This window comes from Neodiprion pinetum, chromosome 1 (assembly GCF_021155775.2).
Source record: "Neodiprion pinetum isolate iyNeoPine1 chromosome 1, iyNeoPine1.2, whole genome shotgun sequence".
NCBI lineage: Eukaryota > Metazoa > Arthropoda > Insecta > Hymenoptera > Diprionidae > Neodiprion > Neodiprion pinetum.
The window spans coordinates 936,436-955,947 of record NC_060232.1 but is presented as its reverse complement, the minus strand read 5'-3'; the positions used below and the strand labels follow the sequence as shown (position 1 = coordinate 955,947).

Here is a 19,512-nt window from a genome sequence, read left to right as displayed (position 1 = left end):
CCTGTTCGTAAGCAACTCACATTACAGCAGGGAACTGTCGTTTTTGTTAGGCAATCCGTGTGAGGCTATTGTTGGCGAGAATGGCGCCTACCAGTAGGCAACTCGGGTTACGTATGTGTATATTGTACGCCTTACAGATTCAGGTCACATGGTTGTGAATATTTATGAAAAAATTAGTAAATTTCTTTATTAAGGCAGTAGTTCGTGTTGTTGATAGAATAAACGATGCGATTAGCATTACTAATTCTACCAATGGAATAAGACCAAGCGACCGAGAAGTGTTTTACTGTTCATTCCGAATATACCTATAATGTGTTATAAACGAAGAATCAGAAAATATTTTTAGCTGTATATTTAGAATTTATTATACATATGATTCGTTAAATAGAAAATTATATATTACTATATATCACAAAAAAATACCTAAAGCTTAATAATGATAATGTTTAAACAATATAAATGTTAATACTTAGGGATAATATAGGCGGTGATCATTTTTAATCGTATATGCGTATTTTTAATGAAACCAACATACGATTAGAAGAGTCATGAATTTTTATCGCTTTGCAATCAACTGATTTAAAAAACCGCACTTGTATGCCATATTAATTACTCGTAAAATTCAACTGTCGGGAGGTAAGAAGAATGAAAAGGTGTAGCCACCGCTACCTCGAAAATATAATAATATTTAATAAGACATAATTATTGTGTAACACGTGCGAAACTATTGTTTTTCCCGTTTCAATTCATGTATATTTAATCTAGTTAAGTACTTAATAATTGATGCAATTTACCCGCATGAATGATGTGACGGTATAAATTTCATTTTATAATTACGTTATTCCATCTTTATAATGACACGAATTACAGTTTCTTTTATTCATTACAAACACCCAACGATGTCGATTCTGTCATAGATTTATAGTTTCGATTTCATTGCTAACCGCATGGTAGGCATATGTGTCCAGTTAGAGAATCAATTTTGCAAACAATATACCTGTACGGCATAAATATATTGTCTAATTACGACGATGTCTCTGCGTGTATACCGTCAAATCAACATAACAAGTAATATATTCTCATTGTCAATTTCTGGTTTTATTTTCATCGTCGTACTAATTTTGTTTCAGTATATTCATTTAATTGCGGTATATCAAAAAGAAGTAGGACGTCAATGGAATATAAATAGATATATATATATATATATGTATATATGTATATAAGAATAAGAGTATGAAGATATATACCTAGATACTATTTTGAATGCATTATTATTTACTGTACAATCTACTCGTGGAAGGCACACCATTTTTTGTAAGCTAAATGTATGTATTACGTTACGTATATTAAAATAAAGTAATTTTGGCTCATTGTCAATCTAATATGTCTATAAAGTTGAACCGTGTATGAGAGCAAGAATAAAATCATTTGTCGTTTTATCCACCCGTCTATCAACGGTTTTAGCAAACCTTGACTAATAACACTATACCTAATTACGTTACGCCTACCTAAATTTTTTTTACTTCAATCTCCTATATTCTTATATATTAAATTAATTAAAATATGCCCTGTAAACAGAGCGATGCTTGTAAGTTCAATTTTGTTGTACCCACCGTATATTCTAGAGCTGGAAATATTTACAAATATAACACGTATGCGGGTGAAGTTGGAGAATAATATTGAAACTATCGGTTTTCCGAATGTTTTTAGAAACACGACAAACAATATGGATTCATTCAAAATCATACGTCATCGCCGCATTGAAATATTGTAGCTCATACCGCGTTGCAACTCGATAATTCGTTAAATTTCCACCGGATATTTCAGATTAGAATGAAAAACGGGACTTGATTGCTGAGGTAAGTTAATACAGCGGGATCAAACCCGTCGAATTTACATTTAAACCTGGAGAAGTTTCAAGGTTTATCTATCGCTCAGGCTCCACTCCAAACCTGTGACAAGTAGTATGAGCGTCTCGAGTGCGAAAATTGGCGACTAAAATCCGTTTCGTCGACTAAGTGTTAATAATTTTCACACGTCACATTCGTTCCGTCTCAAAGGCCCCATTATCCAAGCCTCGAGGTGCCTCGGATCCTTCGGACGGTTTCTCCAAATCCTGTTTCTTCTCTTCTTCGACCCGCTTCCGATCCGCTCTGTGTTCGGTGTAAAGCCATCTATTCGGACAAGTTTTAAGGTTTCATAAGAATTGTAAGCGGCTTATTGAGAGATGCAGCGAATGTCGATGATTGAAGAATCGGTGCGAAAAAGGGAATAGGAATAAACCGCTCGTCTCTGGCGCGAGCTGTTAGGTTTTAATATCGATTTAACCCTTTCAGTCACAGATGCCACTATAATGGCAACCTTTCTTTTTTATTTTTTGTCATTTAATTATATTCCATGAAAAATCCTGAATATGTTTGCATTTTCAGGCACAAAAACACTCAAACCTTGGAATGATTAGGATTTTTTGTGAATCCATAATTGTTGGTAATCGTTATAAATGAACATGTGTAGAAACAAGCGTATTTTCGTGAATGTCATTCGTTAGCGGAGATATTTTATAAAAACTTATACTAAAAACGCTTGGCATTCATTGTTTGACAAACAGAGATCACAGAACGGCCATTAGATTCACAAAATTCAATGGATAGGGGTAGCTTTCATGGGGTTAGCACCTGTTCTTGACCTAAAATTATATCGTCTCACAATAACTATTCATATAAATCTCATTCAAGACCACTGTCTCAAACAATATTGTCTAAAATAATTAAACTTATTTTCACCCTATTTCAGGGTTTGTTATTAGTTTTATTAAATTCTGACATCAGATTCGGACTCAGCGCTGAAATATATATAGGAATCGTATAATTGCACTTCCATGGAAAAAAAGTTGAATTGCGAGACTGAAAGGCTTCAATTGTGGAAGACGAAGACGGAAAAAAAAAGAAAAAAACTATTTTCATCATCAAGCACCGACTCTTTCGATTTAGTAGACACATATTTTTATTTTTAACCACGAGATGCCACCTTTCATTACATCGGATCCGGATCGTCGATCGGTTTTGTTGCACGTGTATAAATGGTTTGTTACGTAAGGACAGCATGTATGTGCATACACAGTAGGTATCAAATTACTTGTTAATGACGGGGAATAACAAAATGTAATAAACGACAGCAATTATACGGATCATGAACAGGCAGAACGAAGAAAATACGCGAGCTCGGTCATAATGGCGGAGATGAATTGCGCATGTAACGAAAAATTGAGGCGTAATCAGAGTACGGATAATTGTGGCGAAATACTTACAGAAATAGAATAACAGCCGGAATGGTGAGTCCCCCGCCAAGGAGGAAAAATGCCCCAGGAAGCGTGTTCATGGTAGCGGCATAGACGGAACTGTACATGGGGCCGTAAACCAACGGCATTAGCGCCTCGCAAACGCCGAATAAAGAGTTGACTTTGCCTGCGAAGAGTGCAAAGTAGTTGATTAATCAACACCTTTCATGCCTATCTCAGTAATAATATTTTATTACAGTTGAAGAAATTTTCAAGACCCGTTCGCTGTGTTTTTTCAAATCATGCGGACCGTGAAAAGTCCTGCAAAATCGAAAAAACGTCTTGCGGAAAACTGAAAGCTATCGTGACTGTAAAATACGAAGTAGAGGAACGGATGGAGGAGACGAAAGCGAAGTTACTCATCCTTTTTCCACCATTTGGTAAGCTTCTATTTTGTCGGTTATTTAAAACACTTTGAAAATTCGGCAAACTTATCTTAAAGAATGGGAAAAATACTGGCTATATGTACACTTTCCAGGGGGAATTTTGAAAAGATTTTTTTCGAACCGAAAAACATTTGAAATATGATGTTAATAATTGATGAAAAGTTGAAGAAAAAAAAACATTTTTCAAAGCCTTGGTAAAATAAAAAATATTCTAGAAACCTGTACAAGAAGATAGTTTACAGTCACGTGTCAAAAATATTTCAATTAAAATGGTACTTTTCTAGTATTTTTTTTTTTTTTCACGATTATCGACGGTATAATTACTCAAAAACTTTCGCCGTTTTCGACGTCCTACTTCACCCCCCCAAAAAAAAAAAAAAAAAAAAAAAAAAAAAAATGAATTCCAGATAAACGAGTCGCCACGGGATGCCCCATATATGCGCAATGGACGTTGAATCGGACCGTTGATCGGCGATACCGATGTCCTTGACCCCAACTGGTTTCCAACTGTTCAAACCCGCAGGATCGACGTCCTTCGTCGAGACGAAGCCTGCTGCAGTTATCCGTTAACTGCGTCCGCGTAAAGTGGGTACTACAGGCTGTTGCGTAATGGAAATGAATGCGTTCCCAGGATAATAAAGGTTCGCGAATAGGCAGGTGTACGAGTATAACATGTAACCGGCGCGCTATTTTATCGAATGATGTTGCCGGTTCGCGAAGTGCCTCGCTGATTGGCACCGTGATAGGAGCCGTGAGGACAAAGCCGGCAACCCGTCCATACCACCCGGCTCATTGTGGATATAATTATATAATCCATGCTCCGTGATTTCCAGGAATCGCATACCCATTACACACGGCACAGCTTTGTCGATCGCACAGATCGTGATCGTTGGAACGATTCTACTCACCCAGCTCGTCGGTTGGCACAAGCTTCGAGGCTATGGATCTCATGGCGATGAACGACGTGCCGTTCACGATCTCGACCAGAGGAGCTGAAAGTAGGCACGTTATTAGGGTGTCACGATCCCCGTCAAGTTGCACTTTCTAAGTCGATAATCGACAAACCTAAGTATATCATCCAGTCGGTGCTCGCAAACGCGTAGACGAAACTGGCGAGGATTTTACTCATGCAGCTCATCACGCCCACCAGTGCATCGTCGATCTTCAATAGGTGGCTGAACACCCCGATCGAAACCATCGTTCCTGGACAATAAGCATTTCACCATAAGTACGATTGCTCAATCATCGACGGTTGATTCGGTAGATAACGAGCAAAGTCCGAGACTTTGCACGGTTCACTGATCGGTGAACTTAACTCCAAGCTAAGAGCACGCGTGAGCTCATCGGCACCGTTACCGTAATTCCAACCCTGCCGTTTGGGAATTTCACCTTCTAATAACAGTTTAACGAATTACGATTCATTTGGCAAATTGCGACGGAGTCACAGGGCACGCGTTCCTTATCATCGGTACCGTAATTACACGTTGCAACACCGGCGTATACGCATACCCATGATAAATATATACGGCTCGAAACAGTTTGTCATTCCAATGACACGTGAGATTGGATCTGAATTAATCTACGATCTCCGGAAGGTTTATTCACATAGGCATTCAGGTTTATCCGTTTACTGTTAACGTTGCATAATGCGTTGTATATATTATGGAATTGAATATACGTATAGGTGTACACCTTCCTTTCATCGGAGAGTCATTCGCGGGATACAAGCACATCTACTGTATTATGCACCTGCTACATACGTGTTCGACAACAACGGTCGACGCGTTTAACGCTTTCGACACCGCGATTCTTGCCGTAGATGTAATTGCTTTTCCGACACGAGATAATTAGATGCTGATTATCGATAGATCGAGGAAACCCAAGACTGCGGTAAGTCAATTGATTGATTATAACCGAGCATCGCGGGGTGCGTTTAACAGTTGTACAGGAAGATACGTTACCGGATATGAATACTGGAACCTTGGATTTGTCCGTAAAAGTCGAAGAAAAAGGACTGCGGCGTGTAATCTTTGAATTAAAATCAACCGTGGAAACAGCGGTACATTGATTATGACTCGAACCATCAATGTTACGACAAATTCGAATAACTCACGTTGCTCGCGTAATGTTTTTAATCTAAAAGAAAGCTGGTCATGTACCGTGACGAGGTTCCGTTTTGCAATTTTTTTTTTTTTTTTGTTTTGGTCAACAACCGAAGAGACACTACGTGGTGGAAAAAAAAATATAACATAATTATGTCAGGTTTGCAAAAAATGATTATCGGTTTTTGCATTGTTTCTTTTTTTTTTTTAAATCATAATCGAAGGCAGCTGTAATAGGAATAATAGGAATAATCGCGATGCGAACAATGACAATTATCGCTAATTGTATTTGGCTGAGCCAGGTGGTTTTGGTCCATTAGAGTCCGTGACTTTAGAAATTCAACCTAAATAAGATAATATTTTATTGTTAAATTATACGAACCAGCTAGATTTGTCAGCATGCTGTAGGTGGAAAACATGCTGAACTGGACTTCGTTCCAGTTGAATCGGTACCTGGTGAACAAGTACATCACCGCCATCTCACCTGGAACATAACATAAACCGAATGAATTAATGAACGAATGAATGAACGAACGACGAATTGAATGCGATCCGTGCAGTGACGTCGGGAAAAAGGGGAGAAAGAATAAAAAAATAAAATAAGATGCCGAGAAGCACGCATGCCATCATCGGTGATTGCGTCTTCCTAATTCATTCCCAAACAATTCACGTTCATGCCGTATCACCGCGCACGTCATCGACGCCCACCGGCGGCTTTGAATTCTAAAAAATCTACAAGTACAAGTTTTGTTGACACCGTAAAATGAGCTGCAAAAATTCGCGACACGTCTTGTATCACAGCCGGACGGAGGAACCAAGGTGATGATGATAAAAAAAAACAATAAGTAAAAAATGGGCGCGAATGTTTTTAGCACCGCAACACACGATACCGGACTTAGAAACGTGATATAATATCCCTCGATCCCGGATCGATTCCCCGACGAAGCTTTCTCGTGAATTGCGAAAGTCACTGACTATATGTTATTATATAGCTTAAGAGCTGAAAGGAAGGGGTATACAATGTTTTCTATTTCACTCAACGATGGTTCGGAAATTGCCCTAAGAAGACATTAATGAGGTATTCGAACGCACGACACGTTTTTTTGACACTAGATATTAGAAATTTACGGTCTGCTCGAGCGTGCAATGATTTCATGTAAATAACAGATTTTTTTTTACACTCAGAAATAAGCGAACAAAGTGGTGCGATCGGTACATCGGCTGCTGACAGGAAGAAATTTATACGTAAACATGTACGAGGGATTTTATCGAGTTTTGTTATATACATATACGCTGTAATTACACGTCCTCGAAAATTATATACCTATGCAATCACATCGCATTACGTTCGGTAGACTAGCTTGTTCGCGGTATGTCATCCTTCACAGATAATGACAATGAAATTCAAGCGTCTTTCGGTGTCAAGGTGGATTAAAACTAACCAAGAACGATTCGGTAGAAAAAATATACGTGCGAGACATGACAATAAAAAAATAAGAAACAAAAATAATCTTTTTTTCAACTGACATATTACCAGCTGATCTCGATGATAAAAAAATATGTATGCAATATGTCTGTATCGTATATTACTTACATCGTGGATATTTTTTCATGCTGAAGAATCGGATATGACAGGTAAGAAAAGAACGTTCATCGATTGTTGAAGATTACAATCCTACATACCGGACTTTGCGGAGTATAACAACTGGGTGTTTATTTTGGCGCGTAAGAAAAAAAGGATGTAGGTAAGAAATGTTATTCGAGGTCAACGAAACCTGATCCCTTTTTAGCCTGAGACCAGTCCGGAGCGAATCGAACAGAATTTAATACGGTTTCGGGTTATTACGGTTGTCATTTTGGGCGGGGAAAATTGTTAACAAAATTAAACGCGGCGAATGGATTGTTGGAATATTACGTATGCACTGCACGCTGAAAACTATACCGTTTATAATGCAAAACTGTATTATAATAACGAGAACGAACTGCGTTACCTTGTCCCAAATTCGCGCAAAACCTCTGGCAAATACGTACAAGTATAATTAGGTAATATTCTCCAGCTTAAAATCAGTAGGAAATCGCCTGTGATAACTTGATTGTTTAAACAACCATGGTAATTTCTTGTACGCGAAAACAAATGGCATGATTTTACGATCTTAACTCGGGCTGCAAGGCATAACGATTATATTCAACTATGCAGTTAATACGAGGCATAAAATGATTTGTATTTTTTCGCGAGGGAAAAAGGATAAAATGTGAATAAGAAATTGTCAGTATAATTCTCTCTCCGAGTTTCTCTCACGCTTGATCGACGCTTTGAAAAAGCTGCGAGAAGAATTCGCCGTTAATTATTCGCGATTGTAACTGACGTGTCCGACGTGCCGATATTCGACATCACGGACATGCATGAGAATATTTTGCAAATCCACATGCCCGATTCTTCTTTCCCCGGTAAAATAATCGAGAAGCGTGTCCAATCAACGTGTGATAAAGGTAATGAAATAAATTCCTCCAAGAAACAGGCGTTATAAGTGGAAGCATGCGTATTAGAGAAATTTTTACCTTAGCGTGGTTTATTTTTCTTTTTTTTTCATTAAGGTGCTACTCGAGAAATTTGGGATATCAGTATTAGTATAGTATTATTGTTATGCCTAAACTTTACGGACGTGCACATTATTGATTATTTAATTTTTTTCGGATCGTGGTCCAATCAATCGTTCACCAATCAACAGCAAACTACGCCTAATAATTCCGCAGTTGGCTCTTCTCGTCTTTTATCCGAGAGATTAATCGTCTCGGAGAAATTTGAACAACAGTTTTCGTTACCGAAATAGGAGTGTCGCATCACCTTGATGTCCCTGTTTCGTTTTCAGTACTGATTTTTATGAACAATGATTAATTAAACGGACCACGATACGAAAATAATAAACTAACAATAGATCCTTAGGGTGTAGAGATAAAAATAAAAAATATTACAACAATTTTTAGTGACCTATAAATATTTTCCTACGATAATTTCTCTTTCAGTATTCGATAGAAAAAAGCTGAGAAACGAATGACCCTACACGTACCTGCTACGTCTCTTGCAGAAGAAAGATGCACGCGTTCATACAGCTGAACAATCCGTAACTATATGATTATTCAACCGCTTAACGCCGGTTACCACAAAGAGCGGACAAAATTCAATTTTTTTTTTTATGTATCAATTCAGCCCTGTTTCGTTCGAGTCATTATATCCCCATGAATATATCTGTGCGGATTATAATAATCGTAAGGCTGCGGAATGACCCAGAATTTTTTTTCACGTATAATAATTATACAACGTTTCTACCTCTCCTGTCGCCTAATGAGCGTGCAGTTTTCAATTTATCCCCGTAGATAGTGAAAACTCTGCGAAGTAGACGACGTGAGAAAATCGTAATCGAAATCTATCGAAAACCGCGTCCTCCAATATTATTACGGGCGGTTCGATAATAGGCGACGGTTCCGCGCCTTAATTCGCACTCTGCGGACACGATTCAGCACGCATCGAAAGTTCGGATGGAGAAAAAACGAGTGCCGTTATATTACTGCAGGCAGAAATTATTATTACTCGTGGCGTATACATACTTGGCATAAATTTTTCCGCCTCGGTCGAACGTAAATAAAAATTTGTTAAATAGTCTTACGATTCACGGAACATTGTATGCAGACTGTAAGATATTACGATCGAAAAGCTAGTTGACAGTTGTTAGTTGGTTTTTTTTTCTTTTTTTCCCAATAATATTGATTATAATTTTACATTCGTTTGATGACAGATTTACTTATTCCCCTATAAAACGAGCGTTTTTACGGACGATTCGAAACTGTTCTTTCGGATAAAATTGTCCTTTGCCATTATAATTTGCGATCCTTGTACGTTGCTAGGCAAAATTTTTCATACCGAATTAAGAAAAAATTCCTTACTTCCACAGCGTCGAAATCTGACGTTGGCGTCTCGGCTGCAGCCTTCGAGCAATTAACTTGATTATTATAGCGACCGAATAGTCCATGTAAGTGCAAAAAAAAAAAAAAAAACTACAGGTGTGCAGATGCAGAAGCGGATGGCTAATGTGTCCTGGCTTTGCCTCCGTGCAGCCTTCGGACATCTGGTGTGAATGTGGGATTGAGGACAGCGTTTAACGACGAAATAAGAATCGGAAAGAAATGATAATGGAGCATCGTTCTACGCCGTTTTGCACTAACAGAGACGGGAGGACGGACAGGTGGATGCACGCGCGTCTTGTTGGGTAGATTATATATTTATATTACGTACGCGACACAGGGGCGTGTAGAAGTAAAGTTACACAACAAGCCCGCTTATTAAAGCCTTCATCAAATCGTTTCCGCTCAGCCACGGTCTTTATCAAATTATACTTTGTTCTCCTTACCGCGCGACCTTTCGAGTCTTTCGACGCTCGAAGACGCGACTCGTCGGTCCGACCTCTCGTTAACAATAAGACCTTACCGTTTGCCCTGAAAAATATAGCGGAATCGCTGATTATTAGTCAACATTTGCATGCGGCGAGCATTCGAGGCGAGTGGGTTTAATGCGGATATTCGTCGCTGTACGTAGGTACACGCTGTAGCGAATTCCGACAACGACGATGTTCGATTATAGGTCGCAAGTTTATCCAGGATCGTGTGACATCGCAGAATCTGTAAGTAGCATCGCAAATTGATAAGTAAACCAGCGAGGAGAGTTCTGGATACAGATTCCTGCACCGACGTTTTACCGACGCTTCTGGAACGTTCTAGAAAAGAACCAGAGTCGGGACATCCACCCGCCATCGAGCGTTGTAGAAAGGTCGGTAAGGTGTCGGTGCAGGAATCTGTATCCAGAACTCCCCTTGCTGCTGGTCTACTTTGGTATCGAATCAAAGACATTGCTCGTTGATCTCACTCAGCGCTTATCGCGCAACATCAAATCGACGGCGGTATAAGTTTATTTCAATTTAAAGATTCGTGGTTTCGTTAATCACATGCATATGGCAGAATTATGCAACGCGTTCTTTTTCATTTCTCATTGTATAAACAGGACCGTTAAATCGTTACCAGTTTGTAGACCACACGCTTCATTAAAACGTCTCTGGGTCAAGCCGAGGAGAATTCAACTCGTTTAACTGTAATGGGGAAGAGAAAAAAAAAATACAATTTAACAAAACCGGTTGTAGTCTGTCTCTAGTCGAGTTTAGCATTTCGGAATTTACGACCAGCCGGCGCGCTGTATTTTGATCTCCAGACGTGAGAAACCGTGACGACAGGTGCGGGAATGTAGGTGAATACGATGCAAGAGTTTGACGTACGCCCAAATATTTGTCAAACGCCACTCGTAGTTCTCTCCTATTCGCATTCCGATTTGAGAAAGTTTCAGCCGAGAGCCATACATGTGTAATAATACGTACAAATCGTACGTGCGTACAGCAGGAAGATTGCGGTATTATCAGAAGGAGCGCGGCGGCTGTAAATTTCGTGATTTCATTCCTCACGTCCTAATTTCAAATCGAATCTCAAAGAGATAAACATCATCATTGTCAGCGTGTACAGTTAGCCGATACTTTGGGCGGTATAATTTATCATGCAAATCTCTCTCCGCGTGATTTTCATCGGCAACAAAACCGGCGTACGGCGGTTGACGGCGATCACGATCATTGGACGAAAAATAAAGCACGCATTAATTAACAATACGCGGGACTCGAGAGATCGCGATCAAGATATCGCGCACGACGTCTCGTGATCGTGTGGAAGCAAGCGTGATGCCGTGATCAGCGCGAAACCGGTAAGGCAAATCAACGCCTCCGGCCGGTCGTCGCACGTTCTTAGCGCCAAGGGGCATCGGGCCTTTCGAGATACCCAACTAAATAACTAAAACGCGGCCCTGACCCGAACCTGTGGAACGGCATGTGGGAATGGATTTATCTACGCCGATAACGGCGGCGAACGGGAGCAACGAATCGACCGGAGAAAGCACCGTGACGACATTTCGGAGTGTGATATTATCGCTTTCTGACCAAATCGGTTTTTCTTTTTTACTCACGTCAACGACGCGATGCGGTGTCAATTTTGGGCGACTGAAGCAATATGTGAAAGATAAATCAATATTTTTACCGAAACTATAAATTGTAAAAAAAAAACTAAAAAAATTTAAAAAAAAGACCGTTTTAACCAGAGGCGCTTTAAGTTAACGTAAATAAAAAACTCTAAAATTTATTTACAAATTGAACCGTACCACCTCTGGAGGGTCGAAGGACGTTCCAAACATATGTCCCGATACACTGAGACCGTTAACTTGGCAAATTTTTTGCGTCAAAGTTGGGTCCGACAACGCAATGAAATATAACCTACCATACCATTTTCAAACCCTACTCGGTACAGGGTTTGAAGTAGGCGTTAAATTTCGACTCGGGGTGATGATGCGTGCACGGTATTTAGGTGTAACGGGATGACCTCGCGGGTTGATTAAACAAGGTTTCGCATCCCGCGTGGGCTTGAGCTTGCACACTCCTCGACGTTTCTTAACCGGCTGATTTTCCGCAAAAGTGTCCACTTTAAAGCTGTTAGTCGGCGTTTCCGTTGCGTGTAAAACCGCCATACGCGAATGCTAAACTTGTACTCTTCGTACGTTGAATTTACATTGAAACAACTAACGTGGCCGTAACTTTACGCGGAGCGTAAAAATAATAAGATAAGAAGAATCGTAAAAACATCTCATTCACCCGATTCTTAACTTACGGTAAAATATATACAAATTTCACGGCATTTTACACGCTCTTCAATAATGCAAATTGCTGATCGCCTGCGGCTCATTTATACGTAATCACACGTTTGAAATGATAATCAGCGAGTGCACTGAGAGAAAAAACGTCGTTAAATCAAACAAGTAATTTATTCGACTTCCGATTCGATTTAATCAAATAATTTACCGATCTATGCAGCTACGTATCAGTTGGATCAAAGGTATCTAGGCGTTAATTAAAAGTTTAACCATTTTTCAGCGATTTTTATTTCGAAGAAATGAATATTATTTTCGTGATATTGAGCTATTATTTTTCAAACGAATGAAGCGACCCAATTTCGCGTTTGTAAAAAAATTTTATCTTTCACCGCAGATTATGTTAATTCGAAAGTACCGCAGGAATACTTACGTAATGGTCAAATTGTATGTTTCGTTCAATGTTCACCGGATGAAATTAATGGTTATTTGACACGAAGTTGTTCTTACTGAAAATATAGATAAAGTGTTGCTATAAACAAATTAATATACTTTCAGGAATATAAAAATAAGAAAAAATAGCGTATTTAATTCAATGAAGATTTAAAAAATTTAGCAACATTTTTTGACAGGCTCTTTATCAAAGTTCTTCTCTTGATATTATTGATATTTTTTTTTTATCAGACATCGATTTAGAGAGAGCTCGAAAAAAAATTATCAAAATTAATGACCATTTGTGCATCGTCGAAAAACGATATCAAAATTACGTACAGTGTAGAACCTAAATTATTGAAATGGTCTGAAGATGATGATACGTTACATGATTGTTAAATGTAAAAACCAGTTGTTGACGATTCCCCAAGTATCCGTAACGATTCATATAAAGAAATAGGTATTGCTTATAACCAGTGGATCCTCGTTATGTCACTGAAAAGAAGCACATCAATTTTGAACTTTAACTCGACTAGGCATATAGTAAATTCATTGAGGCTAAAATGGATTTTCAGAAGTAAAAACTCCAGTAAAAAAATAATGTACTTGTAGACATCAAGATTTTTAATTGCGGCTGCATTTGAATTACCAAGACCATACTTATACAATACACGCCTTATTTGTACCAATAGTTCGATCCCGTCATCTCGAGGATCATTAGTTATCGTAACCATCGCACGGTCAAAATGTTACAAGATGTGATAAATTGTGCAGTCACGAGGAAAAAGAATTTTGTTCAATTCATGCAGCTAATTGTTTTTTCCGACATTTGTCCACGATCGTAAAGATTGTCCGAAGAGTGACGTTGCGAATTTTTCTACGATATTTCTGTACTTTTCGAAAAGATTTCAACGTCGCATGTTGCAACGTGTAATCGCACACATCCACGTTACAATGCCGAGAATATCCACGACGATTACTATTATATAGACACGAACGTAACAGGGTAGCAAAATTTGTTCGATACGACGCGATGTTCGTTACATAAACGTCACGTTTCACTTTCACCTACGATCTGTTACAAGGTGCGGGCACGAGGCAGACAATTAACATCGCGAAGGATGCAGGGTACTAAACACTCTGCACGGGACACAGATCCGGTCGATTGGCGTACACCTTTAATTAATTAATTAATTAATTAATAGAAAGAGGAACGGCTGTTACGAGCAGACGGTACAGTTCTCCCCAAAATCCGATTGATAAATAAAGGAGGGGGGGTTGCGGCTTTGACGATTTAAAATCTAAACCCCATTGTCAGGAGTTTTGTTTTTTTTATTTTTGTAAGAAAATGAAAACACTTGTAGCAATTTGAGTTTGAGGGTTTTGATTGTTTATAGTTGCGACAATGTTTTAGAATTTTTTCATTGAAATTAATAACAAAATGGCGGCATTCCTGAAACTATAAATAACAAAGCCCTCAAACTCCAATTTCTCGATGTGTTTTGATTTTCTCTAAGAAAAAATAAAAAAAAATCCCCCCCTTAATACCGCAAAACCGCGTGATCGTTAGGTTACGTCGCCTGGTCGTCAGTGTAAATGTAAACACGCAAGTACTACCGCATGCCGGGGACCAGCGGTGCGGAAAATGAATTTAATTAATGCACTGGTATGGAATTATGCACGTGTATGTATATATATATATATATATATATCCCGTCACCCGCAAGAGCTGCAAGGCGATTGTTTATCCCCTTCGTAACCCGATCATCCTCAATCTACGCGCGGCGTTGAATATAATAATTGCATCTAAAACGATTGTGCACTTGTTGTGGGCATAATCAACTCGAAAGCCTCCGCAGAGCTCATCTCGGCCCGTCGCTCTCTGCACGTCGAAAAACATTATGCCTGATAAGCTGCATTGACTCGATCTGATGCACGAGCAACAACGAGAGCGCGCTATTTATGCAACCACGGTTTATTGATCAGGGTGTCGAATCCTCGCGGAATTTTTCACCGACCGTAAAACAGAACTCTACCTTGTTGTTTTATCCGTGTTTGAATTGTTCTCTTTTCTCATTTCTATAATACCGGAATTCCTGGTGGAATCCTAGATTCCTGGTGGAATTTTTCGCTGACCGTAAAACTGAACTCCACTTTGTTATTTCATCTGTGTTTGAGTTGTTCTCTATTTCTCATTTCTACAACACTATAAGGTTTTCTTGCGACTCACCGCGATCGAAAACGTAGGCCGTGTGTGACATTGAGCTCGATCCTTGCACCTCTGATCTTTTTTAATTCGATTTACCAACTTGCATTCGATAAAAATAATAAAACAACCGCAAAAGTTCAGAGCCAACCTAAACGCTCTATAAACGCTACGACTCCGCGTCTCCGTAAGCCAATGAGTCTGAAAAGTGGAAATAATATGCAGAGAAAGTACAATAACCGACATGCAACCTACGGAGAGTATAAAAATAAAACAGAGAGAAGGAATAGCGATATGTACTCAGGTGGTGCGACGACCAAGTATAATATATATATATATATATATGTATATTGAAAACATACCGATCGCAACGGTAAAATAAATAAGTGGATAAATTAGCAATGATATCCGTGCAGCGGATGTGGATCACCGCTCTTGGCTACAATTACGCGTGGGAGGTGAAACGCGGTGTTGGTTATTTTTTATTTTTTATTTTCTTTCAATTTATTTACTTACTTTTATTTTTTATTTTTTATTTTCTTTTTATTATTTGCTCGTTTATTACGATTGGCTTACTTTGCAACTGTTCCGAGTTGGAACGGAAACGGAAGACGGGATACACGCCGATCAAGGCGTTACATGCGTATATTTCGGTTAATTTGGGTTATTGTTAATCGTCGATGCGGTGGGTGACGATTCGTTGACAAATGTCAAGCGCAGCCAGCTCACTAAGCACAACAATCGACGAAACCGGCATACCGGTTGCCTTGCGTAACCGAGTTGCAGAATCGCGATCAATGATATTACGATCGAATTTTTTTTTTGCGAACCTGATTAACTCTGTGCAGAATATTGCAATTCGCATAATGCAACTAGACACGGACGGCACACACACACACACACTGAGACAAGCCTTTCTATTCGCCAATAGACGATGTATATATATTTGCTGGAACTAATCCTCGCATTGTTAGAGAGCGATTTTCGACCTTGGATCTAGTATCCGGCAATGATCTACGACTCGACTTGTACACTGACAATGCAAAGCTTTGGTAATGCATTTTTTTCAACCGTACAACGTATCTCACAATCAGTTGGAGATGATCTGTTACAACGAAAGACATTAATTACTTTTCTGCAAACGTATAAATATACATTTTTGCCTTTTTACGTACTCTTCGAAGAGTTGGTTTTTAGCCTGAAACGAAGCCTCGTGAACGCCGGAACTCGGTAGTAAAATTCTAAAAGGCGACTCATCCGGTTTGAATTTTTCAAACACTCTGACCGAAATATCTCGAAAGCTGTACAAGTTGTGAAGCTGTTTTTGGTTTCATTTTGTAGATGATCCACGGCTCCTCGAATCCTTGAACAAAACTCACCGTGCATGGGTCCGATGACGACCATAACGATGACCATGAGGACGGCGACCCTCTGCTGCCTGTTGTTGGCACCCTTCTTAAACGCGACTTTGAACGTCTCGGATATGTGCCTGAGGGCGAAAAAGTCCGCGACGGATGCGAAGATCGTAGGCTTCGGCTGGGGCTTCTTCTCCTGGAGATTAGCCGAGGTTGACGGAGGCCTGGGGACCTCCTTGATGCAGACGACGCCGTAGACGAAGCTGAGGACGTAGCAGACGGTGGAAATGGCGAAGACCCCGTAGAAACCAATCTTAACGTAAAGCACCCCGGACAAGGCCATGCCTATCGGGATCCCGAGGGAGACGAACACGTTCACAGCGCCGATCCTGAGGGTGCGGGACTCGACCGTCGTCACGTCGCCGATGTAGCTGAATATACCCATGAACATGGCGAACCACCCGCCGGTCAAGGCCGGCCACAAAGCCTCGGAAGCTCCGGCGGCCTCCATGGGCAGCTCGTAGAACCAGTAGGTGCATATTATCAGGCTTATGCTGGTGAGGAACTCGCCGACGATCGGTACCAGCATGCAGGGTTTCCGGAGTCCGGTCCGGTCGCTCCATGCCCCGATGAAGAGGATCAGGACGGCGGGCAGGCCGCTCTGGAGCGCCGTTTTCCAGGACTGCATGCCGGCGACGAGCTTCTGCACGGCCAGTTCCTCCTCGTGGAAGGCGCTCGTGTTTCGGGCGGCGAGAGCCGTGCAGACGTCGTCGGGGTAGGCGAGGTTCACCCTGCAGGCCTTCTCCAGGTTCAGATTCTGCGTGGCGAGGGCCGCCAAGACGCTCGGCATTATGTAGCAGGCCACCATCGGCTCGACGGTGACGTTCCTCGCCATGTATCCGAACTTCTGCCCGAGGCTCATCGACTTCCAGGGCACGCCGACGGCCTCGGCGCCCTTCTCTGGCGGGGCCTCGTCCTTCTTCGCGACCTCCTTCATCGTCATCTTCGGGGTTCGTGTCGAGGGGCTCTTGGCGATAAGGTAAACTCGATCGCGTCGAACCAGATTCCCGGCAGCTGGTTCCTCGGCGTCGTTCGAGGCGTATCGGCTACCTGTGCACTACTGACGAACGCGACATGACCGGGACCACTGTGCCAGTACGAATGCCTCCTCCTCGTTCTCCGTCCGCACTTACACTTCCCGTATAGCCCCCCTGCCAACGATGCCGAGGTTAGAAGCTGCTTCGCTGGTTCCTCTGGCGGTTTCGCCGTCTTTCCGTTTCGCAACTGCGTTGCTCCGACGCTGCTGCATGGCTCGTTTCCCTCCCCCTCCTGCGGAATAGACGAGGCTGATGCACACCGCCTAGCCTGGAAGATTGACGTAAACATTCCTATGATCACCATTTTACGTCTGCGTGTCCCCCGATGCGGAGCACCGTTCGACGATTGCGATTGCGATATTGTTGAAAAAAAAAAAACAGGGCGAAATCACCCCCCCCCCCGCTTCCCCGTTATCGAAAATGTAATTCGATAAAATATACATATAAGAAATCCCGAATCGTCAGACATACTTATAGATCAAAATTCATACAGTTCACGAGATGGTTGATTATACGAATTTCGATCTGGTTGGTATACCTGATGATTCCTGCTATCGTCGTTTGTTAAGTGATTTTTTGGACATTTTATCGAATTTACTAAATGAATCGTGCAATATATTGCACGCCGAATTTGACGCGTGAAAACTTTCAGTGGAGTCGTTTAGCTCCCTTTTCCGATCTAGTAGCAGTGGGTACAAGGATGAGCTTTCGTATGTCACAAAATGAATAAAATTGCCGCGTCAACAAAAGTATTATTGTACAAACAGTCTTGTTTCAGTCTTTAAACCCATAACACGCATTTTTCAATAGAAGCATATTTCCTATCTTTAAATTTCGCTGCCCCGTTAATCCGCTTCATAAGCCGAGGAACCTGTTTAACTTATTCTGTAACGCCTACATCGTTACAACATGTACAGAAAAAAATTTCACCATCTCGTGCCCGGACTGTGTATTTCCTTTCTTAAATTCGTCTATGATATAAAATCTGCGGCGAATCTGAAAAACTACCATGTATTGAATAAAAATATATAAAATATTACAACATGCATACTTATACGTTACCTGGCGTCCAAATTTTACCGCCACGGTTTTTACAATTACATATTTGTCAGTAAAATAACATCGACGAAATTTTATAACGTAGTTACCGAAGCTTCGTCCTCTGTTTTATGACTAAGCAATAACGTTATCTGTACCACACGTAAAACCCACCTGTTTTTACTTGCGATATTTTAAGTCTCGGTACAGAATTTACATAATCTGCAGAACGTGACGGTTATACAGCTAATATGATACACGGCAGAGCTGAATATGATTTCGAACAACAAATTACCGCGTTTCAATTGCGAAAAGAAAAAAAAAAAAAAACGCCGCCAGCACGTACAAAATGAGTTATTCACATGTAAGAAAGCAATTTCATGGTCCAGACAATAGCCTGATAATTAATGACGTGACGCTTGCAAATCATCAGAATCCTGTCTCATTTGGATTAATGAATATGTAGTTATTGTTACAAAAACAGGCAAATCTGACGTTAATTCTTTGCACGAACATGAATGTCAGGTGCCTCTGCAACAATTATCCGGCTTGCGGTTATATGCAGGCAACATTTTCTAGCTGTGAAAATACACGCAGAGCTGACACGAAACAACGGTCATGGAAATATTTCAATCTTCTCTGTAAAGAGTCACTTTTTTGTTTGAATTGAAGGCTCTTCGGAAAAGTTCTCTCACGATTTTAGGACAAATCTACTCTGTCGAAACTTATTTAAGGACCTTAAACTGAAATTAACTTTTTTTTCTTCTCGTAACACCCGAACCCACGTGTCGTAGTAACGAGAATTCTTTTGCCTTCTTGATCCTTTCGCAAT

The 19,512-nt window shown here is 40.5% G+C and overlaps 1 protein-coding gene across 2 annotated transcripts; it reads right to left on the bottom strand.

Moving 5' to 3' along the window:
• Positions 1 to 337: 337 nt before the first annotated feature.
• LOC124216346 (probable peptidoglycan muropeptide transporter SLC46) lies at positions 338 to 17,872 on the bottom strand. 2 transcript variants are annotated; one of them, XM_046620761.1, is made up of 6 exons: positions 16,570 to 17,872; positions 6,208 to 6,309; positions 4,789 to 4,926; positions 4,632 to 4,715; positions 3,308 to 3,464; positions 338 to 2,174 (listed from the first exon to the last, which is right to left on the bottom strand). In XM_046620761.1, exons 1-6 carry the CDS (start codon positions 17,546 to 17,548, stop codon positions 2,039 to 2,041), a joined length of 1,596 nt encoding a protein of 531 aa, XP_046476717.1. In that variant the 5' UTR covers positions 17,549 to 17,872; the 3' UTR covers positions 338 to 2,038. The 2 variants fall into 2 exon arrangements, with proteins under 2 accessions (XP_046476717.1, XP_068992493.1); XM_069136392.1 differs by lacking the exons at positions 4,632 to 4,715; positions 4,789 to 4,926 and having other exon boundaries at positions 16,570 to 17,868.
• Between the last annotated feature and the right edge of the window lie 1,640 nt (positions 17,873 to 19,512).